Here is a 20,244-nt window from a genome sequence, read left to right on the forward strand (position 1 = left end):
TGTAGCATACATATTGTATACCTTATTTAGCTATGTATTCTAGTTGAATCCATGCCAGCTGTTTGGCGTCATATCGTCGTCTACATGTCGCTACCAAAGAGAGCAATTTTGCTGGTGTGTCTATCGTAGGGCGTCATGATGTTATGGTTGCGGAAAATTTGTCATCTGTTTCTCCCTCAAATTTCAATCCACCCGAAATCATACATGCATCGCTTCATTCGACGATCTTGCCATTCTCTTTCTTTCCGTCTTCTTTCTCCTTCACACCCCCCTCTCTGCCCCATCTCAAGCTTCCCACCCCCACCTTCTCTCCCCTCAACCAGCCCTCTCTCTGGGCTTTCTCCCATATTTCGTCGTCCCCATTAATCTTCAAGTTTTCTAACAGCGCGCCCAATGCTCCCCACTTCCCTTCATGGACCGCCTCCACCCCATCTGTAATTCCCTCATCTACAAATCCACATTTTTCAAAAACTCTTTTACTCGCTTTATTGAACTCCAAGTATTCACCCGTCAAGAAATTCAAATTCATATACGGGATGAAAAATTCCGAAATGAGGGTTTGCAGAACAACAGGCATGATGGCGCGGCCGTGGTGAGAGGGGAGGAGCCAGACTGGAGAGAACGTTAGTGGGATTGGGAAAGTCAGGAAGAGGAATGTGATTGAGGGATGGGATTAGGTTATTTGAAAGACTTCTACAATCGATATACCTTGGCAACTAATTTCGCTTGAAGATAAATTCCAGAGAGGCAGATTTTGGAACTACCAAATGGACCAGACCGGCGACATGGGACTATAAGCTGAGCCGTACAGTCTTCACCATCACGCACTATCATACTTTTCATAAGAAGGTTCATTTCCGAGATAGAAGAAACAAGAAGAACCACAATGCAAAAAAACATCAACATACAACCAATCTCCCATTCAATCCCCGGATCCCCCGTCTTTCTATCCGCATTTTCCTTCGCCAACTTCTTCCTCTCCACATCATCTATGGTCGTCACAAACCCCCTCCTCCTAATCTCTATCTGCCCAATAAACTCCTCTATCCTCTCTCCCTCCTCCCCCACCCTCGCTTCCCTAATACTCGGAAAAGGAACCGCGCCCACCCATTTCTGCACTGGTGACCCATCCTCCTTCGCACTCGTCGCGTCCCATAACTCCGCAGCCGCAACTCGAGAATTCTTATCCAGTACCTCGTTGAAGAAGGAATCGAAATCATCCTGTGTGTAGGGAAATGGAGGACCGGTTAGATTCAGGTAGATGGCGGGATTGGCGAAGGCGGGGATGGTGGCTTTTGCATCGCTGGTGCGCGGACGGGTGAGGATTAGATTTTGGTGGTGGGGATTGGAGGAGGGGAGGGTGAGGGTGGGGAAGAGGGGGGAGTGGTGGATGGGCATTTCTGAGGTTTGATTGATAGTGTGAAGGATGGAAGATTATTGAGAAAGAGAAAGAGAAAGATTGGTTGAACGTGTGACGAAGAATAAATGATGAATGATTAGTAAAGGAAAAATTTAAATATTAAAAACTACATACGTACATCATACATGTAGAAGTAGAAGATAAAATAAAACGTGATATTGCTTACGCTACGCGTCGGTAAGAGTCACATTCGTAGCTAACGGCTGATTGTGTGATTGGTGGGTTGGTGGGGGTGGAGGTGGGCTGACAAAACTTACATGATGTGATGTGAGGTGCCAAGTGTTCAGGGTCCACTGCTGCATGTAATTTGTCTGAATCTGAATGCGAGATGGAATAGGAAGGTCGGGTTTGCGGGGATGAGATGGAGATGGAGATGGGGAATTGGGTTGAGGTATATAAGAGATATAATGTAATATACGTAAGCTTCAGAAGGACATGGAGAAAGTTTCCTAATATTTAATTTCTGTGATCTTTTCCCCTTCTGAACTATACCTATCATCGACAGTCCTCCGCGGCTCGCGCTCGAGTTTCGTGGAGAGTACTCTTATGCCGAATTTCCTCGTATATGGAGTCTTTATTTATTTTTACGCAATTCTAGGCGTGTTATGTTGTATGAATGTATAAACCGATTCGTGTCAGCGCTGAATCTTCAATGTACGGATTGGGAGATGGTATTACGAGTTCTCTCGTTCTGTATTTTTATAGTTCGAGCGAAGAGTGAGGATAAGAAGAATAGCATGACTAATTAATGGATTCTGCGGCTGGTTAGGAAGAGTTGCTGTGAGGATAATTCTGATGATCATCAGGGTGTTATGATGGGATGCTTTTGAGTTTAGATGATGGATAGACGGATAGTGAGATAGTTTAGTGTCTTGAGGAATGGTCAGAACCATTGTGAATCAATTGGGATCTCTATGATACAAAGTGACTCAGAAAATCACGCCGGTGTGGATTTCTGAACAATCATCTGAAGCTTGAACCCCTGCTAGTGGGTGATTTGTATGTATTCAGAACGAGAATGTGTAGTGTGATTTATATTTGCAGATAGGTACTGAAGTAATGCTTAGATGTCATGTTGAAGAAATTATGCTTTTGCAAGGGGTAAATGCTCTGCTCTCGCAAACTTCTGCGAGGGAGGATGGAGTCAAGATATTTGGATTTGATTCTTGAACAATGGTGTGTTTGGTATGTATGAAAGCAAACGGATGAAGGACAACCAAAAGATAGTAGTATTCAGGGAAGCAGCATCCGAAAAGTATAAGATGAAGATCCTCAAGTTGTGAGTAGTGACTCACTACTAGGCAAGTATTCATGCGACTCTTCCTTTGTATATCGATGGTACTCAGTTGGACTGGAATGATATAGCATGCGAACTTCTGATATCAATCATAAATAGCAAACCAAAAACATTTGACAACATGGAATATTGAAATGGCAAGTTCCGCAGGACTACATATAATCCATCAAACTTGTATGAAAGGATGTATAGAAAACCGAAATTTCGATTCAAGAGCACCGATCAAGGTTCGAAAACTTTCTCGAATGCTACCCATTTAGGTATGTAGATGAACGATGTGAATCTTGTCTCTTCTATCTTTAGATTTTGTCTAGGCCCTACAGACAGACCGTTTTCGAGAAAATAAATAATAATTTAAAATCTGCGTCAGACCACCGAGTTTAGTGGTCCCTGGCTGATGGATGTCTTGGATTTCGATCTTGATGCTGTTTTGCCTTGGAGGTGATAATAGGTAGTAGGTATATTCAATTGGGTGTGAATCTAGTGAATCTAGCACATCAAAGGCCAACTGGATCATGTGATAATAGTCAAGCACCGATAAACTTACCCCTCGATTTCTGGTTAGAACAATTCCATCCATCTACTTACGAAGTACATCCATCTTCTCTGAAATTCTAGATGTCAAAACATGAAAAAGTGATCCACTGCTCCTTTATTAATTGGCCAAGATACTGCCAAGGTTTACGTTCGTTGTGGGGATGAGGATTGAGAATTTGGAGTAAGGGAAGAAAATAGCCGCAGTCGCATTGATGTTGAAATTTCCCGTGGCTGATGAACTTGGATCAAAGAGTGGAGAGTGGGAGTGGTATGTTCAGTCACCAGATCTGTTGTTTGTTGATTTGCTGAAGAGTGAACTAACTACGAGGTAGTCTACAAGCTACTATGCTGGTGGTAGTCGTTGGAGATGCAGCTAGGAATGCAGATCGACCAAAATAGACTCGTATTGCGAAAAACAGTACAATGTATTAGGGACGATGAATTTGATGGTGGTAGTGATGGTAGTCAAAAATTCGAATACGAAGGCGATAATGGATCAAATGTACGAAATGGTAAGTTGTTTGAGTCATGAGATAATAAGTATCTCAGAAAAAAGAAAACCTGAGTTCTGATAGCTTTTTGATAGCCTTTTATGGCTGTGGTATCTGAAGTTCTTTGGCTTTCTTGTTGTTGTTTCTCCCCCGGATCCTTAAAATTAGAGTTGCTATACCCAAGCATGCCAATGCTGGGCAAAGAAGCAAGTCGCTCAAAATTATCCTACTTTTTCCATTTTTCCATACCAGAAGGCGTTTCTTTATGTTTACTAAAAACAATATATAATATGGTGTGGCTAGTATACCCGACACCCTAGAAAAGAGGAATCGAGCCTGCGTTTAACATAGCGAAAACATGAGCAAGACAGTGGATCTTTTGCTCCGTTTGTTTACTTTTCGATCCGAGCTCATCTGTGATTGGGGAAGCGAAGTAAGACATTTGAAGAAAGTCCGGGGTATACGTACTTATATCCAATATTGACGTGACGAGGATGAGAAGAATCAAAGATGGCTTGGACATATCCATCTCACTAGGCGGGGAAATGAGCAAGGTTTCAACCAATTCCAGTGCGTTGCCATGGTTGCATTTGGCTTGGGGAACGTAGACAATGAACCACGGATTGGTTGTTGCGCGCCTCGGGCTAAATTGAATGATATATAAACAAGGTGTAAAGTTGCACTTGGGGAAATTGTTGTACTCCTTTGACATTTGTTCTTTTACAAGCACAATAACCTAATATATTAATTCTTCTCGCACTCTCTCTTGAGTATTTGTCTACTCTGATTTTCGATCATATAATATTCATTTCAAAAGTTCTTGTCAAACACACTCAATCTTAATCCTCAACATTCAAAATGCGTTTCCAAATCCTCGCCGTGATTCCCCTTCTCTCCTTGGCCGTTGCACAATCAGACAGTACCATCACAACTCCCGCCACCGTGCCCACTGCAGCCGGTACCGCAGCTGCCTCCGCTTCATCAGATATTGGTGCCTTTTCCCGCGCTGTCGAACAAGATGAATCTGCCCTCTCCATCCTCTCCGCTCAACTAGCCACCGAAACCAATGCTGGACAAAAGACACAACTCAGCGCTCAAATCTCCCATCTCACTGTTCAACTCGCAGGCCTCAGCTCTCAAGCATCAATTGCCAGTTCCATCGCTACCGCCGGCGCTGCTGACGCTTCTTCCAATGCTATCTCATACATTTCCAGCCTGAGCGCTATAGCAGCCACCGAGACAAATAGTGCAATCAGAAGTCAATTGAGTGTTCAGATTAGTCAGATTAGCAGTCAAGCAAGCTTAACTTCTACAAGGGCCAGTCAGAGTGCTCAATCAACCGGAAGTGTTGTTGTTACTACCACAGATAGTAATGGAAATACCGTTACTTCAACTGCTAGTGCTACCGCCAGGGCTTCTGGAAGTGGAACCTCGAGCGGAACCTCGAGCAGCAGCAGTGCAGGTGCTATGGCTACCAGGGTTCCAGCTATTGGAGCTGCGATCATGGGAGCTGCTGCTTTTTTGTTGTAGGGTGATGGGTTTGGAAAAGAATATGAGGAGGAATTATAATGTGGGAACGAATTGGTGTAATGGGAATGGGGTCTTCATCGTGTCTTAATGGATGGATTTTTAGTGGGATGCGTCGACACGATTTCAATGATATTTCTTTCAATGTATAATACATCCACGAAGATATTTGATACCTCAAAATGCACTTGATTTGTTTGTTGATTTAAGACCTTCATTCATTGACTGAATGCTTCCGCGTGTATTGATTTCCTGCCACTGCTATTCAATCATATCATTCCATGAATTATCGACCCTATCATTTATTCAGTTCCCATCATCAAGTCCAAGTGGTACAATTTGTCCTACTGTTCACGGGGCTTCTTTCCTCTATTTATGCTGCTGGTATACACTGTTAATGATATGGGGCTACATGAAATATGGCAATCAGTCTACTTGAACCAATTTTCGACGCCCAATTGCACATTCATACTCATCATGCTATATGAAGGCACATGATTGTGAGTTCATCGTTCTATCCTCTCAAACTTGTTACATCACCAAAACCTCCCTACAAGACCACTCCTTGAAAACCTGGTGGGTGCAATTGCCGTGCAGTGTCCATTGAGCCATAATGCATATCGTCAATTATAATGGCCGCCGCTGCGTTGTGGGCACCGCAAGTCTACTCTAGATCTGTTCATCAATCAGATGTGTTACATTATTTCTCCTTCGATACGTAGCATTCCAGTCCCAATGACTATGACAGAAGGCGATAGCGACAACAATGATCGAAATCAGAATGGGTCTTGGTTTTCGACTGCAAAAATCTTAGCAGTCTCCAAACCATCCAAGTTCAGATTCTTACGCTCGCACTAGATACTCTAGTAATCGTTACAGATCCGCTCACCGACATGAGTTCATATATGCAGGAACGTTAGAGTTCATATCCGCCGCTAGTTTCATCAGGATCATCAAGATCATCAGTCGTTTTCTTAGACTTTTGACCCACTTTCACCCAAGACATCAGTTGGACTAAGATTTCACGTATTTTAAGCATGTATTTTAAGTATATAGGTGGTGATTGCTTGTATAAGTTAAATCCCTGTGGATCGTTGGTTTTTACGAATGTCTATTCGATGTTGTTTGGTTGATTCTCTCCTGATTCAATTTACCCCCTTTATTAGATGCATCTTCGCAATTATCTACCATGTATCTCATCTTAATTTGACTTTCTAATAGATCTGTAGTTTTGACAATAGAGATCGTTCTCTTTGAGACTTTCTTCGATGTTCAATAGAACTTTGAGGTCTCTGCAACCGACTTTTACGATTAAGACGCCTTTAGACATTGATTCACGTCGTAGGTTGTTATTTTCTGCACGTTCCATGAATTGTAACAAGTGTTGAAGGGATCTATTGCCTTGAAATGAATGAAGATTAGAAGTTCGCGTGAAATGGGTGTAGGGTGCTTCCTCATAATCGAAAGGAAACGTGATGTAATGTCCAATTGGAAAGACACAACTTTTTACATGTTCGATGATCCTTACTCCACAGTCGGTTTTAACACTTGATTTCAAGGCATAAATCTAAAAGATAACCTATTGTTCGGGAATTTTTATCAGTATTCGGTTTGCAGTAAATCCCAATGCTTGAAAAGACTGCTGGTATTGAGATCTCATACTGGCATGATACGGAATAACACCGTGACTTCAAAACCCTTCCTCACAAGAGATTTAGAAGTTTTAGCTTAAGAATCGAATACACGAACGAATTCTTTCGTGTCAGAGGTCTTAACTAATCGATTTACTCACAAGCCCATGCTTTCCTACAGTAGGCTAGTTCATGCCTAAGCATATTTAGCCTCAAAATCATATAGTGCTTCAATCCCACCCCTTTCACGCTCTGCATCATACTCCCAGCACCATACATCAACGAGCTCGACGTTGATTTTTTGAAGAACGATACGGCGTCTATGATTAATGAGTTGATGCATCGCCTAGATCGGCCTAGCCACTTCTTGCTTACCTTAAAACGATGCCTTTATGAAATTGGGGATTTGGAACTATTACTACGTACTAATCACACGTCTCAAAGCGCTGGGAAGAGAATATTTAGGACATCATGTGAGAATCGTCCTGTATTATCCACCCAAAATACGACGTCCGAAGGTGAGGAGGGTGACAATTGTCGTACATACAAGTTGATCAAATAACATGACTCCAGCATGATAAGGAATATCAGTTGGTAGTAATTTATATAGGCGATTAGACAACTAATTTCCCGAAGTTGACATCGTTCCCCCCTAATCGTGATTATACGGAGGGTGAAGGTAACCGCGGTGGAGCTAAGGTTGGATGCTCGTTACAAAAAACTTTAAACAACCAAAACTATTTCATTCTCCAAAACTCGTGTAATTGCTGACTATGAGCAGGTGTTAGAAGAGCTAGGATGTGAAGTTAACATCCACTCTATACCGATGAGGGAGTATACTACTGGATTGTACGTTTTCATAGCCATTCAGGCCTCAATAACCTCTCATAACAATTGCTTCAACTAAAGGTCAATCTAATCGCCACTCAGTCCATAAAATGTGCTATCATGAAGGTTGGATCGATGCCTTTCGAATTGAATAGACCTTGCATTCATTATTCTGATACTCGAATTCTCGCTCTTGAATGTTCAATTTTGACTATATAGAACAGATTGACATCTCAACACAATTCAAACCAAATTTGATGCACAATCAGTTGCTGGAATGACAATTATGATTCATCTTCAACAAGCTACCTCCAATACTGAGATACTGTCCCTCTCCGCGGGCTACCCGGTATGCGAGATTAGCGTGCCATAGCACGTGCGTGGTAGTGGGAAACTATAAGTTATATACCCCGAGCACTTACACTTCATAGCTCCTGACTTTTCTACCTGCATACATTTCTCATTTATGAGAGACTGAGGATATAAGTATAGTAAATGCTGTACGATATAATGCGAATAAGGAATGTCAAAGAAAGATCAAAAGATATAAACGTACGTTAAAGGACTATATACTTCAATGCAAACAAAGAGTCAGCATGGATCTCATTGGAGAACTCAAGATTTGGCACAGTTGCGGCACGAAAGGGCCATTGCTTGCATATGCAGGCCCTTTAGGCAGTAAATCCGGCTGGACTGTATCTGAATCTGACCACAACGCGTAAAGATTTATCAGCAGCTGTCAGCAGTTGCTGACGCTACTAACGCCTCAGAGTAGCAAAAATGGTCATTTATGATGGTGTTACAGTCGCTTGCTTTCAGTGGCATGACTTTTACTGACATCCCTCATCATTATGGAAGGTGGTATAGTTCTTGTTACATGTGCTCATAGCTCCCTTACACTTCCCTCGATAGAACATCTCCTCACAAGATATCCAAAATACACCGCCGTGTTGACCGTCCGCAATACATCCGACGAGAATACTCAAAGACTTCGGAAAATACTATCTGATTGTCCTGAAGATCGATCAATTATTGATACACTTGATCTTGGCTCATTAGCCGCTGTGGAGAGCTATGCTGGTGTCATCAACGCGGATATTGATGCGGGTAGATTGCCTCCTCTCGCAGCTATCATCTGTAATGCTTTCACATGGTGTATTTCCGATGGTTTGAAGTTTACCTCGGATGACTACGAGAGTTTTATGGCTGTCAATCATCTTACCCGCCTTTCGATAGTCTTGAGGTTGTTGAGTTCATTTCGGCCGGACGGGGGCAAGATCGTCATTCCTGGAAGCGATTCACGATACCCTTGAAAGAGTGGCCTTGAAAAGTTTCCCTCAAGCCTTCCTGACGATTTGAGCTTCTTGTTCATCCAACACCAGATAAAGTCGGAGAAGAAGTTGGTCGTGGGTTTCAAAGATATGGATTATCGAAAGTGGTAGCAATTATGGGAATGTATCAATTAAACAAAAGACTTTCCAAGGTAATATCGAAGCCAATATTGTTTCAACACTTACTTACGGATGATTTTAGGATCCGTTGTTGAGCAAAATTACAGCAGTGGCCATGAATCCTGGTGGCCTTACAGATTTAAGGTGTATGAGTTCTGGTGTACTATCTGCATGGTGGTTTCTGATGAGAGGAGTACTGGGTCCATTGCAACCTGTCTTGAGATATCTACTTCTAACATTGCGTAACACTAAGGTGGCAGCTTCAGATCTGATTAATATCTCGGTTGGGAAAGAGTACTGCGGAATAAGTGGCTATTATGTTATGTTGAATAAGGAAGAAAGCTCGCTAGAGAGCGAAGATAAAGAGAAGTAATTGAGGCTGTGGAAGAAGAGTATGGAGTGGATCAAAATGAGCCAGTACCAGACACCACTGCAAGGAATATTCGCGTAGATTTCGATAATCATTGGATCTAGTGAGGAATAAGCATGAAATTATATGCCCCCAATTAGAACCATAACTCAAATGTTCCACCAAAGTACTCTTGTTTTCAAGAGACGAAGTAGCCAGGCAATTTCCATAGCTGTTCCCAGGACCCCAGTACCGAGACAATATGGCTTTTGGTTTTTGGACCTGAGAGAACAATGAGCCAGGAATTACAAGGGTAACATTTTTCAGCCAAGAAGCAGCCAATTCAATCACCCATCTGAACAAACGAAATCAGTGCCGATTGTCATTATTCGGACTTTCTACCTCCAGAGAGTAATCTCAAAGTCCAACAGTTGGCTTCCCTGTTGTCAGACCCTGACAGACTAGCATCGGGTCTGATAGTAGGATGTGCGTTCAACGTGAAGAAGACGGCCATACAACTTTCAATTATCCTTGATTGTCAAGATCAAAAGAAAATGAGAAGTAACTAACATAAATATGGTATTGTTTGCCTTCGAAATGAGGAGTGACATGTGCGTTAAGCGATAAGCGGGACTGGAATCACTAAATACCTATAACGTGGTTTAACACCGAGTGCACCATATCACCGAGTGCACCACGAATTTTACATACAAAATACGTCTGTGCGTAACCGTGCACTTTCTTTATTTAATAATATAATTTTTCAAAATTTGAAATTGTAACATTTAATTATATAAATATTATAAAAATTTAATTATTTATTAAAAATTTGAATTAATATAGTAGTTATTATAGGAATAGTTTTTTTGTAACGAAAATCGTGACAATTTCCACTTTTTATAGAATATAATAGAAATTTTTATATAGAAACTTAATACTTTTATAAAAAATATTTTCTTATTAATAAATCTTTTTTGTTTTTTAAAAAATATTGATTAAGTATTAAAATATGAATATTAGGAAAAGGCTAATTTTGGTGTATTTTGAAGTGGTGCATTCGGTGATATGGTGCACTCGGTGTTAAACCACGTTAAGGATGGTATCAATCAGCTGATCGCAATCGGAATGCATTGAATCCGCCTTCAAAGTCAATTAATCAATACATAAATTGCAGGTTATATGTGTAGGAGCATCGCCTGGTATTCACAGAAATAGTCCTGAAAGAATGATGGTTTAGGAACTGACATCCGTGAGCCTGCATGAATTGATAGAGGTAATGGCATGATACATACATACTGCTTCTCAACCCTTTCCTAATGAATTAATCCATTCGAGACACAGGGAATTTGGCCATCATGGCTACCAGGTGATTATCCGGGATTCTCTTCTTATTACTAAAATTCGTCCTCGTTGTATCCTCGGCGCAACCTGACTTTTTTCTACCATCTAAGATTCATTGTGAATTCTAACCTCCCCTATCTATACATGAATGACTACTACGCGGACCAAAATCCTTTGGCACGGTATTCACCGGCGAATTTTACGACCATGAAACAAATTGCTGCGAAATATGACCCTTAGTAGGGTATTCTAGCTTCTACAGAAGGATGGTTTTTATTATCAAAAGTATGATTATAACGTATCCTACAGGTTTTGGCTCTGGAGGTAAACTTTAGGCATTCAATAGTCAATTTAGGTTAGATCAAGGAGTTTGGAACAACGATGTTTTGGGAGTTGAACGGTGATATATATTATGAGCAACCCAAAGTGGAGCTCAAGCGGTATTGTTCTAATCAGAGACCTCACGAGCATCAACTTTATCCCCACTTCCATCTCCACCATCAAACAAGTCGCAATTCGGGAATCGATATTCTATCTCAGATTAGCATGTGATCCTTCTCTCCTTTCATTCCTTCGTTTTTATTCTTCATTTCAAAAGAGAGAAGAAAAATTACTCACGATCAAACAAACTCTCCCAGAAATCCACCTCTCTCACATAACAGAAATCTGTCGTGAAATACCAATACGTCTCATTCGGATTTGTATTTTCAAAATTATTCACATAGCATTGTACCCAAACACCATGATCCCATTCATAATTTTTGACCAATTGACTTGCTGAAGATGGGGTACTGTAGCAAGGAGCGTAATCTTCGCCTACTGTGATGTTGAGAAGGTAGCGTTTGTGAATATCGTTAGACAAGGAAGGGGGCGAGTGCTTAGCGAGAGAGCGATGTGAATTCTCGTTAGAATTGGGCGGAGAACGTGAACGTTTCTCTGGTGTTGTGTAGTTTACTTGAACAAAGCCTACTGGGCCGCAATAGTCAAGCTCTGATTTATCGGCGGGCTCTTCGAGGCCAATTTGTGCCACATAACAATTATCTGTGGTTTTCAACCAGGTACTATTTCCGTCGCTGTCAGCTGTCTAATCTGTAGTTGAAATGCAAGGTTGAAGATGGGATATACCTATCATTGATCACGAGATCTCCTAGATCAGTCCAGCAAGTCACCGTAATATCAGTTCCATATTTTAGATATTTAATAACCTCACAACTCGCATTATCATCACAAATATTGCATTCGGTATTATATTTTGTGGTTGCAGGAGCTGTTGTTATATGCTCAATAGTAGAATCTTGGCCACAAAAGCTGAGGTCGGTTTCATCTATATTTAATGTTAGTAGGATTCAAATGTGAACTACAAGAATACATACATTCTCCAGCATAATCGGCAAGATCGTATTGGGTTACATAGCAGTCGTCGCTTGTTCTCAACCACGTACTGGATATTTTAGTATTCTATGTAGCAGCTCACGTTTGGAATTGAATCTTACCTATCACCATCGATGACTGTACCAGTCGTCCAGCAAATGAGTGATACAACGGTATCGTAATCGTAAAATTCCTTATTCGTGCAAAGTGAATATGGACAAGTCTTGCATTCAGTCGCTACTCCCTTTTCAAGAGTATTGTTAAATGAGGGTTTAAAGGAAGCATTTGTGATATCCACAAGAACCAGTAAAAACCCAAGAGTGGGAAGCGACGAAATCATTATGACGATGCTGAATATTCCGACTCCACTTGTGCAATAGTGAGCTTTAATACTGCTTGTCGATTATATGAAAGACTACAGTCTTCTGTTCATCTCAAGTCTTGTTGGTAGTGAGAACTCATATATACCGACATCATGTCAGACTCCGACAAATGTGGAAACCGTTGTCATTCAGCGTTGATAAATGGCTGTAGCCAAGAAGAAGCTATTGAATCAATTTAATATAGCTTTGAAATCAGTTAAGCTTGAAACATATTACTGCAGGTTCAATGCGAGTAATGATGATCAACCCGAATCTACACAGTAGTTACCCCGCAGTCATGCAGCCTTGGCAAGTCCTGCTAGTCAGCTTCCTTCACATCCTCGAATCAATGAAGAGAATCCTGATGCAACCTCGTATAGCCATGTACAAATCTTCAGTGCAGCTCGTGTGCGGCTCGGGAATCCTAGATGGGCATGTACCGGGAGGTAATTTTCAGGCTAAAAGCAGGTACGAAGTCATTCTTTCAGCGGTGAGGTTTTGACAATCGTTGTAAAGTAAATCAAAAGATCCATAATGACAATAGTCCTGTAGGCTGTAGCTCACTCCAAAATTGGAGTAGTGTCCGTGGATGTAAAATGGGAAAAGCGCTCTAGCCGCGGGAGTGTTGAGCTTTAGAGACCTTCTAAGTACAAATATTGGAACTCCTTTGGAGGCAAATCAATCTGACAGCATGACATGTGTCGTGATATTTCAATTCATGGTAAATGTCACATTCATTTGAACAATGAGTAGGCGTGGGGGCCCAAAACAGTAACCCACAAATTCAATGTCCGTGTCCGTTTGTTTACCATAATGTCGTCGACGACAACCGATACATATCTATCTTTATTAAGGCATCTTAAATTCTAGTCCCAAAAATATGACAACACTTTCCGCCATACCCAAGCGCTTCAAGCTGATATTTTTCGTCCCGCCATCAGGACTTTCAGCCTGTAAAGCTGCCATCTTCGCCGCCGGAGCTGGACGTTATCCAGGCTCTGGAAATTATACCGAATGTTGTTGGGCTACGACAGGCACTGCTCAATTTCGACCAGGTGATACTGCAAATCCAAATATTGGAACTGTAGGTGCGTTGGAAGAGGTGCAAGAAGTCAGGTTCGAAACTTTGTGTGTTGGCGAGGAGACTATTAGAAATGCGGTTGCAGCTTTGAAGAAGCAAGTTTGATTCTTATGTTATCGTGCTTCTCGTTCCTAATGTGTTTGTTAGAGTTCATCCATATGAGGAACCGGCTTATGAAGTTTATAAGCTGGAGGATTATTGAGTCCGGTGAAGCCTTTGCGCTGGCGTTACTGTTGAGGAATATGCAGCGAGCAGCATCAAGGCATTGCTTCTTGATTGGAAGTTTGGCTTCTGTAGTCTTGGAGTGGACATCTGCGGATAGAAGTTCAGCCACGTTCTAGGAATAATTTCTGTCTCTCAGCTCGAAAGAAACAAATTAACAGAATATACCACTTTATTTTGGCATCATCCAACGTTCTATCTGTCTTTTGCACCCACCCCACCCTGGAGCATTCAGATCCCATGTCGAATTACAATTATCTGCCTCATTGCACTTTCCTTTCCCACTTATCTCATCTATCTACTCGAAAATTTACATTCAAATTACAGTGATTCATCGCGTAACGGTGATTCGGCCCCTTATGATTGTTAATCAATTGGTAGGCTGCTGATATCAATTGCACTTTAGAGCACGATTCAGAACTGGATTTGGAACTGGAGAGAACCCCATTGCTTGACAAGCCCTGACGATCGGCATCTTTTGATACAAATACATGGTCAAAATTGAACATTCGCAAATGACAAATCTCGAGAGGCTAGTGCCATTAATCAGGTTATGACTTGACATTGATATCAAGACTTGATCATGATACATCGCTTGGCATGATTTTGCACAAACAGAGCAATATTCTTTTACCCAAGCATTACGATCGAAGATCTTAACTCAAGCAACTGACTCTAGTCTACCTACCAAGACCGTAAACTCACAGGTAACGTCGTCAGATTATTGAGTGTTTGACACTAGTAATGGGAAGCTATCACTCATCTAGCACAAAGTTTAACAGACATCGTTCAATATCATTTTTCAACCCCCCGCACTTGCTTCGAACTTCGTCTCTCCACAATCCCCATTAGAAGTTCGGCCAATTCTAACATTGAATCCCACCATAGAATTCGTCCCAACTAGCTCTCAATTCTCCTTCCACAAGTCACAACCCATCGACAAAACAAAGCATCCACCAAACCCAAGGCCTCCTCAAACCCAACAACAAACCCACCACCCATCCCACCATATCCAAACCTCCATCCATCATCTTCAACAGCACCTCTCCTCATAAACAAAACCTCTCTTCTCCTCAACCCCACAGACCAACACCACATCTACAGCACCACAGTCAAAAGCGGCATCATAATCAACGAAACCTAATACATATCTCGAAAAGACATCTCCACTATAATCGCCATAATCACCATTACAAGGATCATCTATGTACCGTAGTTCAGCAACCTATTCTTCTTTTCGTGCTGTATGCTCATTTGAGAGCGGAGAATCGCTCGTTCGAAGATCGGGAGATTTTTCGAACATTTTAGAGCACAAGGCGAAATGTGGTTGTGGGTTTTAGCTTGATACTTCGTATACAAAACCCCTTCCGGATAAAAAAATTTCAAGAGAAGAAAATCAAGAGAATCGAAATCATATCGCACATTTGAAGCAGGAGGAAATTACTTCTATAGATATTGCTTATCAATGTAAAGATCTGGAAAAGAGGAGAAGTGAAGAGTAGGAGGAATTCTTTATTTCTATTTTATCTTTCCGCGATCGCTTAAGTTATTTTTACCTACCCATAGACACTAGAGTCGAGATATCGAATTTGAAGGTTCACATGACCAACATATAGATAGAATCAGTCCACAATCTCTGATGTTACCCCCCATCACACAACCCCTCCTAATCAAATCTCTTCCATTCTCACTTTCGTTTCATCCTCTCTTTCCATCCTCTCCTTTCCATCCTCTCCTTTCCATCCTCTCCTTTCCATCCTCTCCTTTCCATCCTCTCCTTTCCATCCTCTCCTTTCCATCCTCTCCTTTCCATCCTCTCCTTTCCATCCTATATACTCCTCCTCCAAGACTACCACACGTCCACTACATCTCTATATTTCAAAATCCAGTCCCAACAAATTACACACACACACACACACACACACACACACACACCACACACACACACACAAAAACCCCCGAGAACTCCAATAAACAATCTAGGTATATTCCTTCCTTCCTCCCTACTCTCCCTCCCTCTCTCTACCCATCCACCCCCTACTCACATTATACATACCCATCCACACAAAAACCCCACCCAACATTGCTTATCTATCTATCTATCCTCCCATCTATCCATCTCCCATGTCGGAGAAATAGGAATCTAACCTATGAACTCGTAAAATCTAAAGGTCAAGGTATACCTATCAAGATCCAACCTTTGCATATACCTGCATCAACTACCTAGACATACATACCATATCCAATGAATATCACCTTACATTTTCTTCGAGATGAGACAATAAAACCACATGAGTATATATATGAAAATCTTTCATTTCCCAATTTATTACATCATATCTACGAAACAAACCCATTACGCCCCCCGCCGAGTCCCAACTCAAATAGAAGATATGAAGCCTCATAATTCATCCTTGAATATCTCCTCGCTACCTTCTTCACCAGCTTCATCTTCATATACATTATTATCTTTCTTATCACTATCCTTCTGGGATTCTCCCTCGATAGGTTTTCCGGGTCCCTTTTGATGGCCCTGTCCTCCATCATCCTCAACAATTCCCAAGATTTCTCTAACTTGTCCTGGGACATCGACAACCTCAATTTTCCAGCCCTTATCCCCTGCCAACTTCTTGACTTCCTCTTGTAATTTTTCGATCATTTTGGGGTCGAGATCCATTAATTCCAGCGATTTCGGACTAATAACTTCGACCTTCCCTCCCTGAACCTTGCTTTTGCCGCGTGCAATAATTTCAGTCCGGCTTCCGTTGTCATCTCCAAAGTCTGGGGGGATAGGTAGACGTTGTCCTTCTTTGCCGACGAATTTACCTGCGCCGACGGTTACACCGCCAATGACTATGGGATTTTTAGGATAGGCCAAGGAGGGTGAAGAAGTGATAAAGTTGGGATCAATCTGGGACGAGGGGGGTTCGTAGATTATACGTTTGCAGACTACGCTGTTGGCTTTCTCTGCCTTGGGTGGCATGAATGCTACGTCGTCGCAAAGGCGGGGTGTATAAACAACCATGAGGTATGAACATGTGGTCATTTCCTTGATATAGCCAATGCGATCCTTGACATTAGGGTTACAGTGAAATTGAACTTCGACTTGGCGGGGCTTGCCTGTAAGATCGCAGATTGTACCACCTTCCATTTTCTGAACGAGGTATCGCATGTCGCCCTTGACTTGTAGTTCTGTTTTTGGTGATTCCCCATTCTGGGGTGCCGTATGCGCTTCTATTTGATTGCCCCATTCATCCTCCTTACTCTTGCTCTTCGGCAATGTCTTCGCTCTTCCGAGAACAAATTCTTGGGCTGATGGATCCGGTTGGGGTGGGAATGCCGCCTTTCCGGGTTGTGCTGGTAGTTGATGAAATTGTGTGATTTCCTTGTTGTAGCAGAATGAATATGACCACCATCCAGATACAAAGTATAGACAGTTGTTCTCCAAATCTCGAAGTAATTCCCAGCCACGATCGGTTGCTCTAGCAAGCTCTTTTTGCTCAGCAGCGCGAGCTTCGGCTTCCGAGGTTTCGTTTCGCGGAGGTAGAGAAACTACGGGAATTGTGCATACATATAGTTCATCATGTAGATACATGAGCTCGTGGGTTTGTTTGGCGGGCTCGGATTCATGATCGGTGGGACCATCTTGAATAGGGTGTTGGGATGATTGTATGCTTTTAAAATCTTCTTTATTACTTGCAAATGTGACAGGCGAATAGGGATGATTGACGATAAAATATGCTTCCGCTTCCGAATGAACGTCATTTGAGAACACTATTTCATACTATTGTTTCGTGAGTTTTTGACGACTTTATATCAGAATAGCTTATGATATCGCTGGGCTTGCGCATACCTGTGGAAATGCAAACAAGTCATCGTGAACACTGAACACATTTTGACTAGCTAATGTTACTGAGGCTATAGCTAGCAAAGCTGGAATTGATTTACGCATCGTGCTGTATGGCAATTGCGACGTTCAGATAGACAGATTCATTGATAAGAAATGAAGTTTGTGAATTTCAGAGGGACAGAATTTCATTGATAAGGAACGAAGTTCAAAAGCTATGATCGCATTTCCACAAAGCTGTCATCATCTACCAGGCTCGAGCTAGGGTGTGCTAGTGTCGCAACGGGGTTCGGATAAACATAATTCATTTTTATCTGGCAAGTTTCTCCGGCTGTCACATGACATAGAAACTTACTGATTTGGCTCAGAGAAAGTGATCTTCTTTTCGCAATAGAATGCATATATGAAAGTAGATTATAACGAAGATAGCATTTTTGACCGGCCAACGGTGCGATATGCAACGAAACGTATCATCTTTTAATAATCAGAACGGTGATGCAGTTGATGTCACGTGTTATGGTCCAGCGAAGTCCCAAAACAGAGGTTTCGAGGAATCTTACACACCTAGGGAGTTAGGAGTACGAGATATTGTCCATAGAGCCGTTGGAAATCTTACTCGGACTTTGAAGTCAAGTTAAAGCCTGGGCATCAATCCATTTACCGGGCATCGCCGATGGGTATAGATCAGGCTCTTTACAAGGCATATCTGCTCAAGATGACAAGATCACATTTTCCCTTTCTCTCATGCCGTGGAAGGTTGCATTCCGACCATCGACTCGGGTCCAGAACAAAGGTACACTATGGTCAATACTCAACGCAAAGTGTCAAAGTGTCAAAGCCAAAAATACATCCGGCAGGTCCAACAAACTCTCAGACCAAGGCCAGAAAAGGCCAGCGAGATATTGGGCACCACAACATCGTGCAGTCCACGCGAGAGAGCTTACAAAAGGGTGTGATGATTATGCTACGGGTAACGCAATGCCTCCAAAGCCTTTTCGTACCTTACGTATACGGTATACAGCGTACCTTGGTCTGACAACATGGGGGATGGGAAAGTGCCGCGTATTCGTGGGGTGTGCATACAGCCATCACAAACAATACCTATGAATGATGGCTACGTCCTAGCCATCCCATAGAAGCCAGACCAGTTGCCCGATATGCAGAGGTAATAAAGCGGCTACGCCCGACGAGAAAGCAGGAATTTGTTTTGTTCGTGCAATCATTACTGATCTAACCAATCGTCAAGTGTAGTGTAGGCTTGGTTTGATTGGGAGAAGATATCTCAGCTTAGGTTGTTGGTTACAAGTTGCAACGCAGAATCGAGTCAACCGAGAGCCCGTTCTGAAGAAGCGAAAGGATACCTAGGATATTGATAATTGTGATGGGTTATTCTCGGAGACGGGATTATTTGATAGTTGATGGGGGTGATGGCTCATGGCTGATGGCTGATGGCCGATGGGTAAGGACATCAAGGTTATTTGAATAAAAGTGGTCAAGATTAAGGCAATCTTGGAAGTTGTAACAATCTGGGCGAACCATTTTCAGACAGTGTCATGTGTTGGTTCGTATAATCACCGTACGTGTCGATTCTGTGGTGGAACATGTTTACGAGGACCAAGTGAACGAATAGGAAGAGAGGATTCCCAGCTTCCGACTCAGATTGATCGATGTTTTCCAATCATTTTCCAATCATAATTACCTATGATTGGCATAAATTGTGGTATAAAATTTATGAGGCGGACTAGCGAATTTGACTGGCTTACCTAATCTTCAAGGGTTGTACTGAGCTACAGGTTTGGAGTTTGGAGTTTGGACTGAAGTTGCTTGCTCGTAGTATTTCTTCCAATTTCAATACCTAGATACCTAGTAATGAGCCAGTCGGGATGAGCCGCACTTTGACAGGAAGATCTTTACTCGTTGCTTCATTTTTCTTTCTTTGTTTCTTTCTTCTTCCTCGTCTAGTTCTAGAAAGAGTTTAGAAGGGGATTGGGGCATGTTGGAAATGAATGATGACCCTTATTATTTTAATTGGCTTTTTAAGGAGATGAAGTACAATTAATTTGTCTTCTCGAATCTCGGTCGATGGGTAAATAGCTATATATAGGTGTACACCGGTATGCATCAGTAGGTATGTAGCATGAATAATTACTATAGTCTGCAAGGGCGTATTTTTAACGAATGCCGGGCTGAAATTTAAACGAGTTTTCTCACCTGAACTATACTTTATTCTATCTTTTTTTTAAAATATATATATATATAATAATTCTATTATTCTTTATAAAGCTTTAAAAGTTAATTGTTATATAGAGATTTAATTAAGAGTTATTATAATACAAGGAAACCCGGACTTTAGATTATAATTATTTATTCATTCGAAATTAAATATTGATTTTGAAACTAAATATTATTTAATGAGTATTAAATATTCATTATGGATTTTAATTTATTGAAAAGATTTATAAAAAGTCTGAAGTTATATTATTATAATG

At 41.6% G+C, this 20,244-nt stretch overlaps 6 protein-coding genes across 6 annotated transcripts; 3 read left to right on the forward strand and 3 right to left on the reverse strand.

Annotated features, from left to right (window-relative positions):
• Nucleotides 1-214: 214 nt before the first annotated feature.
• EAF01_002646 (uncharacterized protein) lies at nucleotides 215-1,613 on the reverse strand (the record flags this gene model as incomplete). The annotated part of the gene is made up of 2 exons (XM_038910899.1): nucleotides 909-1,613; nucleotides 215-612 (listed from the first exon to the last, which is right to left on the reverse strand). The coding sequence occupies exons 1-2, from the start codon at nucleotides 1,396-1,398 to the stop codon at nucleotides 215-217; spliced, it is 888 nt and encodes a 295-aa protein (XP_038773821.1). The 5' UTR covers nucleotides 1,399-1,613.
• A 2,990-nt stretch (nucleotides 1,614-4,603) lies between these two features.
• EAF01_002647 (uncharacterized protein) lies at nucleotides 4,604-5,275 on the forward strand (the record flags this gene model as incomplete). Its single annotated transcript, XM_038910900.1, has 1 exon — nucleotides 4,604-5,275. The coding sequence occupies one exon, from the start codon at nucleotides 4,604-4,606 to the stop codon at nucleotides 5,273-5,275; it is 672 nt and encodes a 223-aa protein (XP_038773822.1).
• A 3,307-nt stretch (nucleotides 5,276-8,582) lies between these two features.
• On the forward strand, nucleotides 8,583-9,173 carry EAF01_002648 (uncharacterized protein; the record flags this gene model as incomplete). The annotated part of the gene is made up of 2 exons (XM_038910901.1): nucleotides 8,583-9,011; nucleotides 9,048-9,173. The coding sequence occupies 2 exons, from the start codon at nucleotides 8,583-8,585 to the stop codon at nucleotides 9,171-9,173; spliced, it is 555 nt and encodes a 184-aa protein (XP_038773823.1).
• Nucleotides 9,174-11,320: 2,147 nt separating this feature from the next.
• EAF01_002649 (uncharacterized protein) lies at nucleotides 11,321-12,583 on the reverse strand (the record flags this gene model as incomplete). The annotated part of the gene is made up of 5 exons (XM_038910902.1): nucleotides 11,321-11,403; nucleotides 11,491-11,933; nucleotides 11,998-12,196; nucleotides 12,246-12,313; nucleotides 12,366-12,583. The coding sequence occupies 5 exons, from the start codon at nucleotides 12,581-12,583 to the stop codon at nucleotides 11,321-11,323; spliced, it is 1,011 nt and encodes a 336-aa protein (XP_038773824.1).
• A 902-nt stretch (nucleotides 12,584-13,485) lies between these two features.
• EAF01_002650 (uncharacterized protein) lies at nucleotides 13,486-13,888 on the forward strand (the record flags this gene model as incomplete). Its single annotated transcript, XM_038910903.1, has 2 exons — nucleotides 13,486-13,781; nucleotides 13,834-13,888. The coding sequence occupies 2 exons, from the start codon at nucleotides 13,486-13,488 to the stop codon at nucleotides 13,886-13,888; spliced, it is 351 nt and encodes a 116-aa protein (XP_038773825.1).
• A 2,421-nt stretch (nucleotides 13,889-16,309) lies between these two features.
• Nucleotides 16,310-17,860, reverse strand: EAF01_002651 (uncharacterized protein; the record flags this gene model as incomplete). Its single annotated transcript, XM_038910904.1, has 2 exons — nucleotides 16,310-17,692; nucleotides 17,762-17,860. 2 exons carry the CDS (start codon nucleotides 17,858-17,860, stop codon nucleotides 16,310-16,312), a joined length of 1,482 nt encoding a protein of 493 aa, XP_038773826.1.
• Nucleotides 17,861-20,244: the final 2,384 nt, after the last annotated feature.

Source organism: Botrytis porri (genome assembly GCF_014898465.1).
Source record: "Botrytis porri strain MUCL 3234 chromosome Unknown BPOR_003, whole genome shotgun sequence".
NCBI classification, from domain to species: Eukaryota; Fungi; Ascomycota; class Leotiomycetes; order Helotiales; family Sclerotiniaceae; genus Botrytis; species Botrytis porri.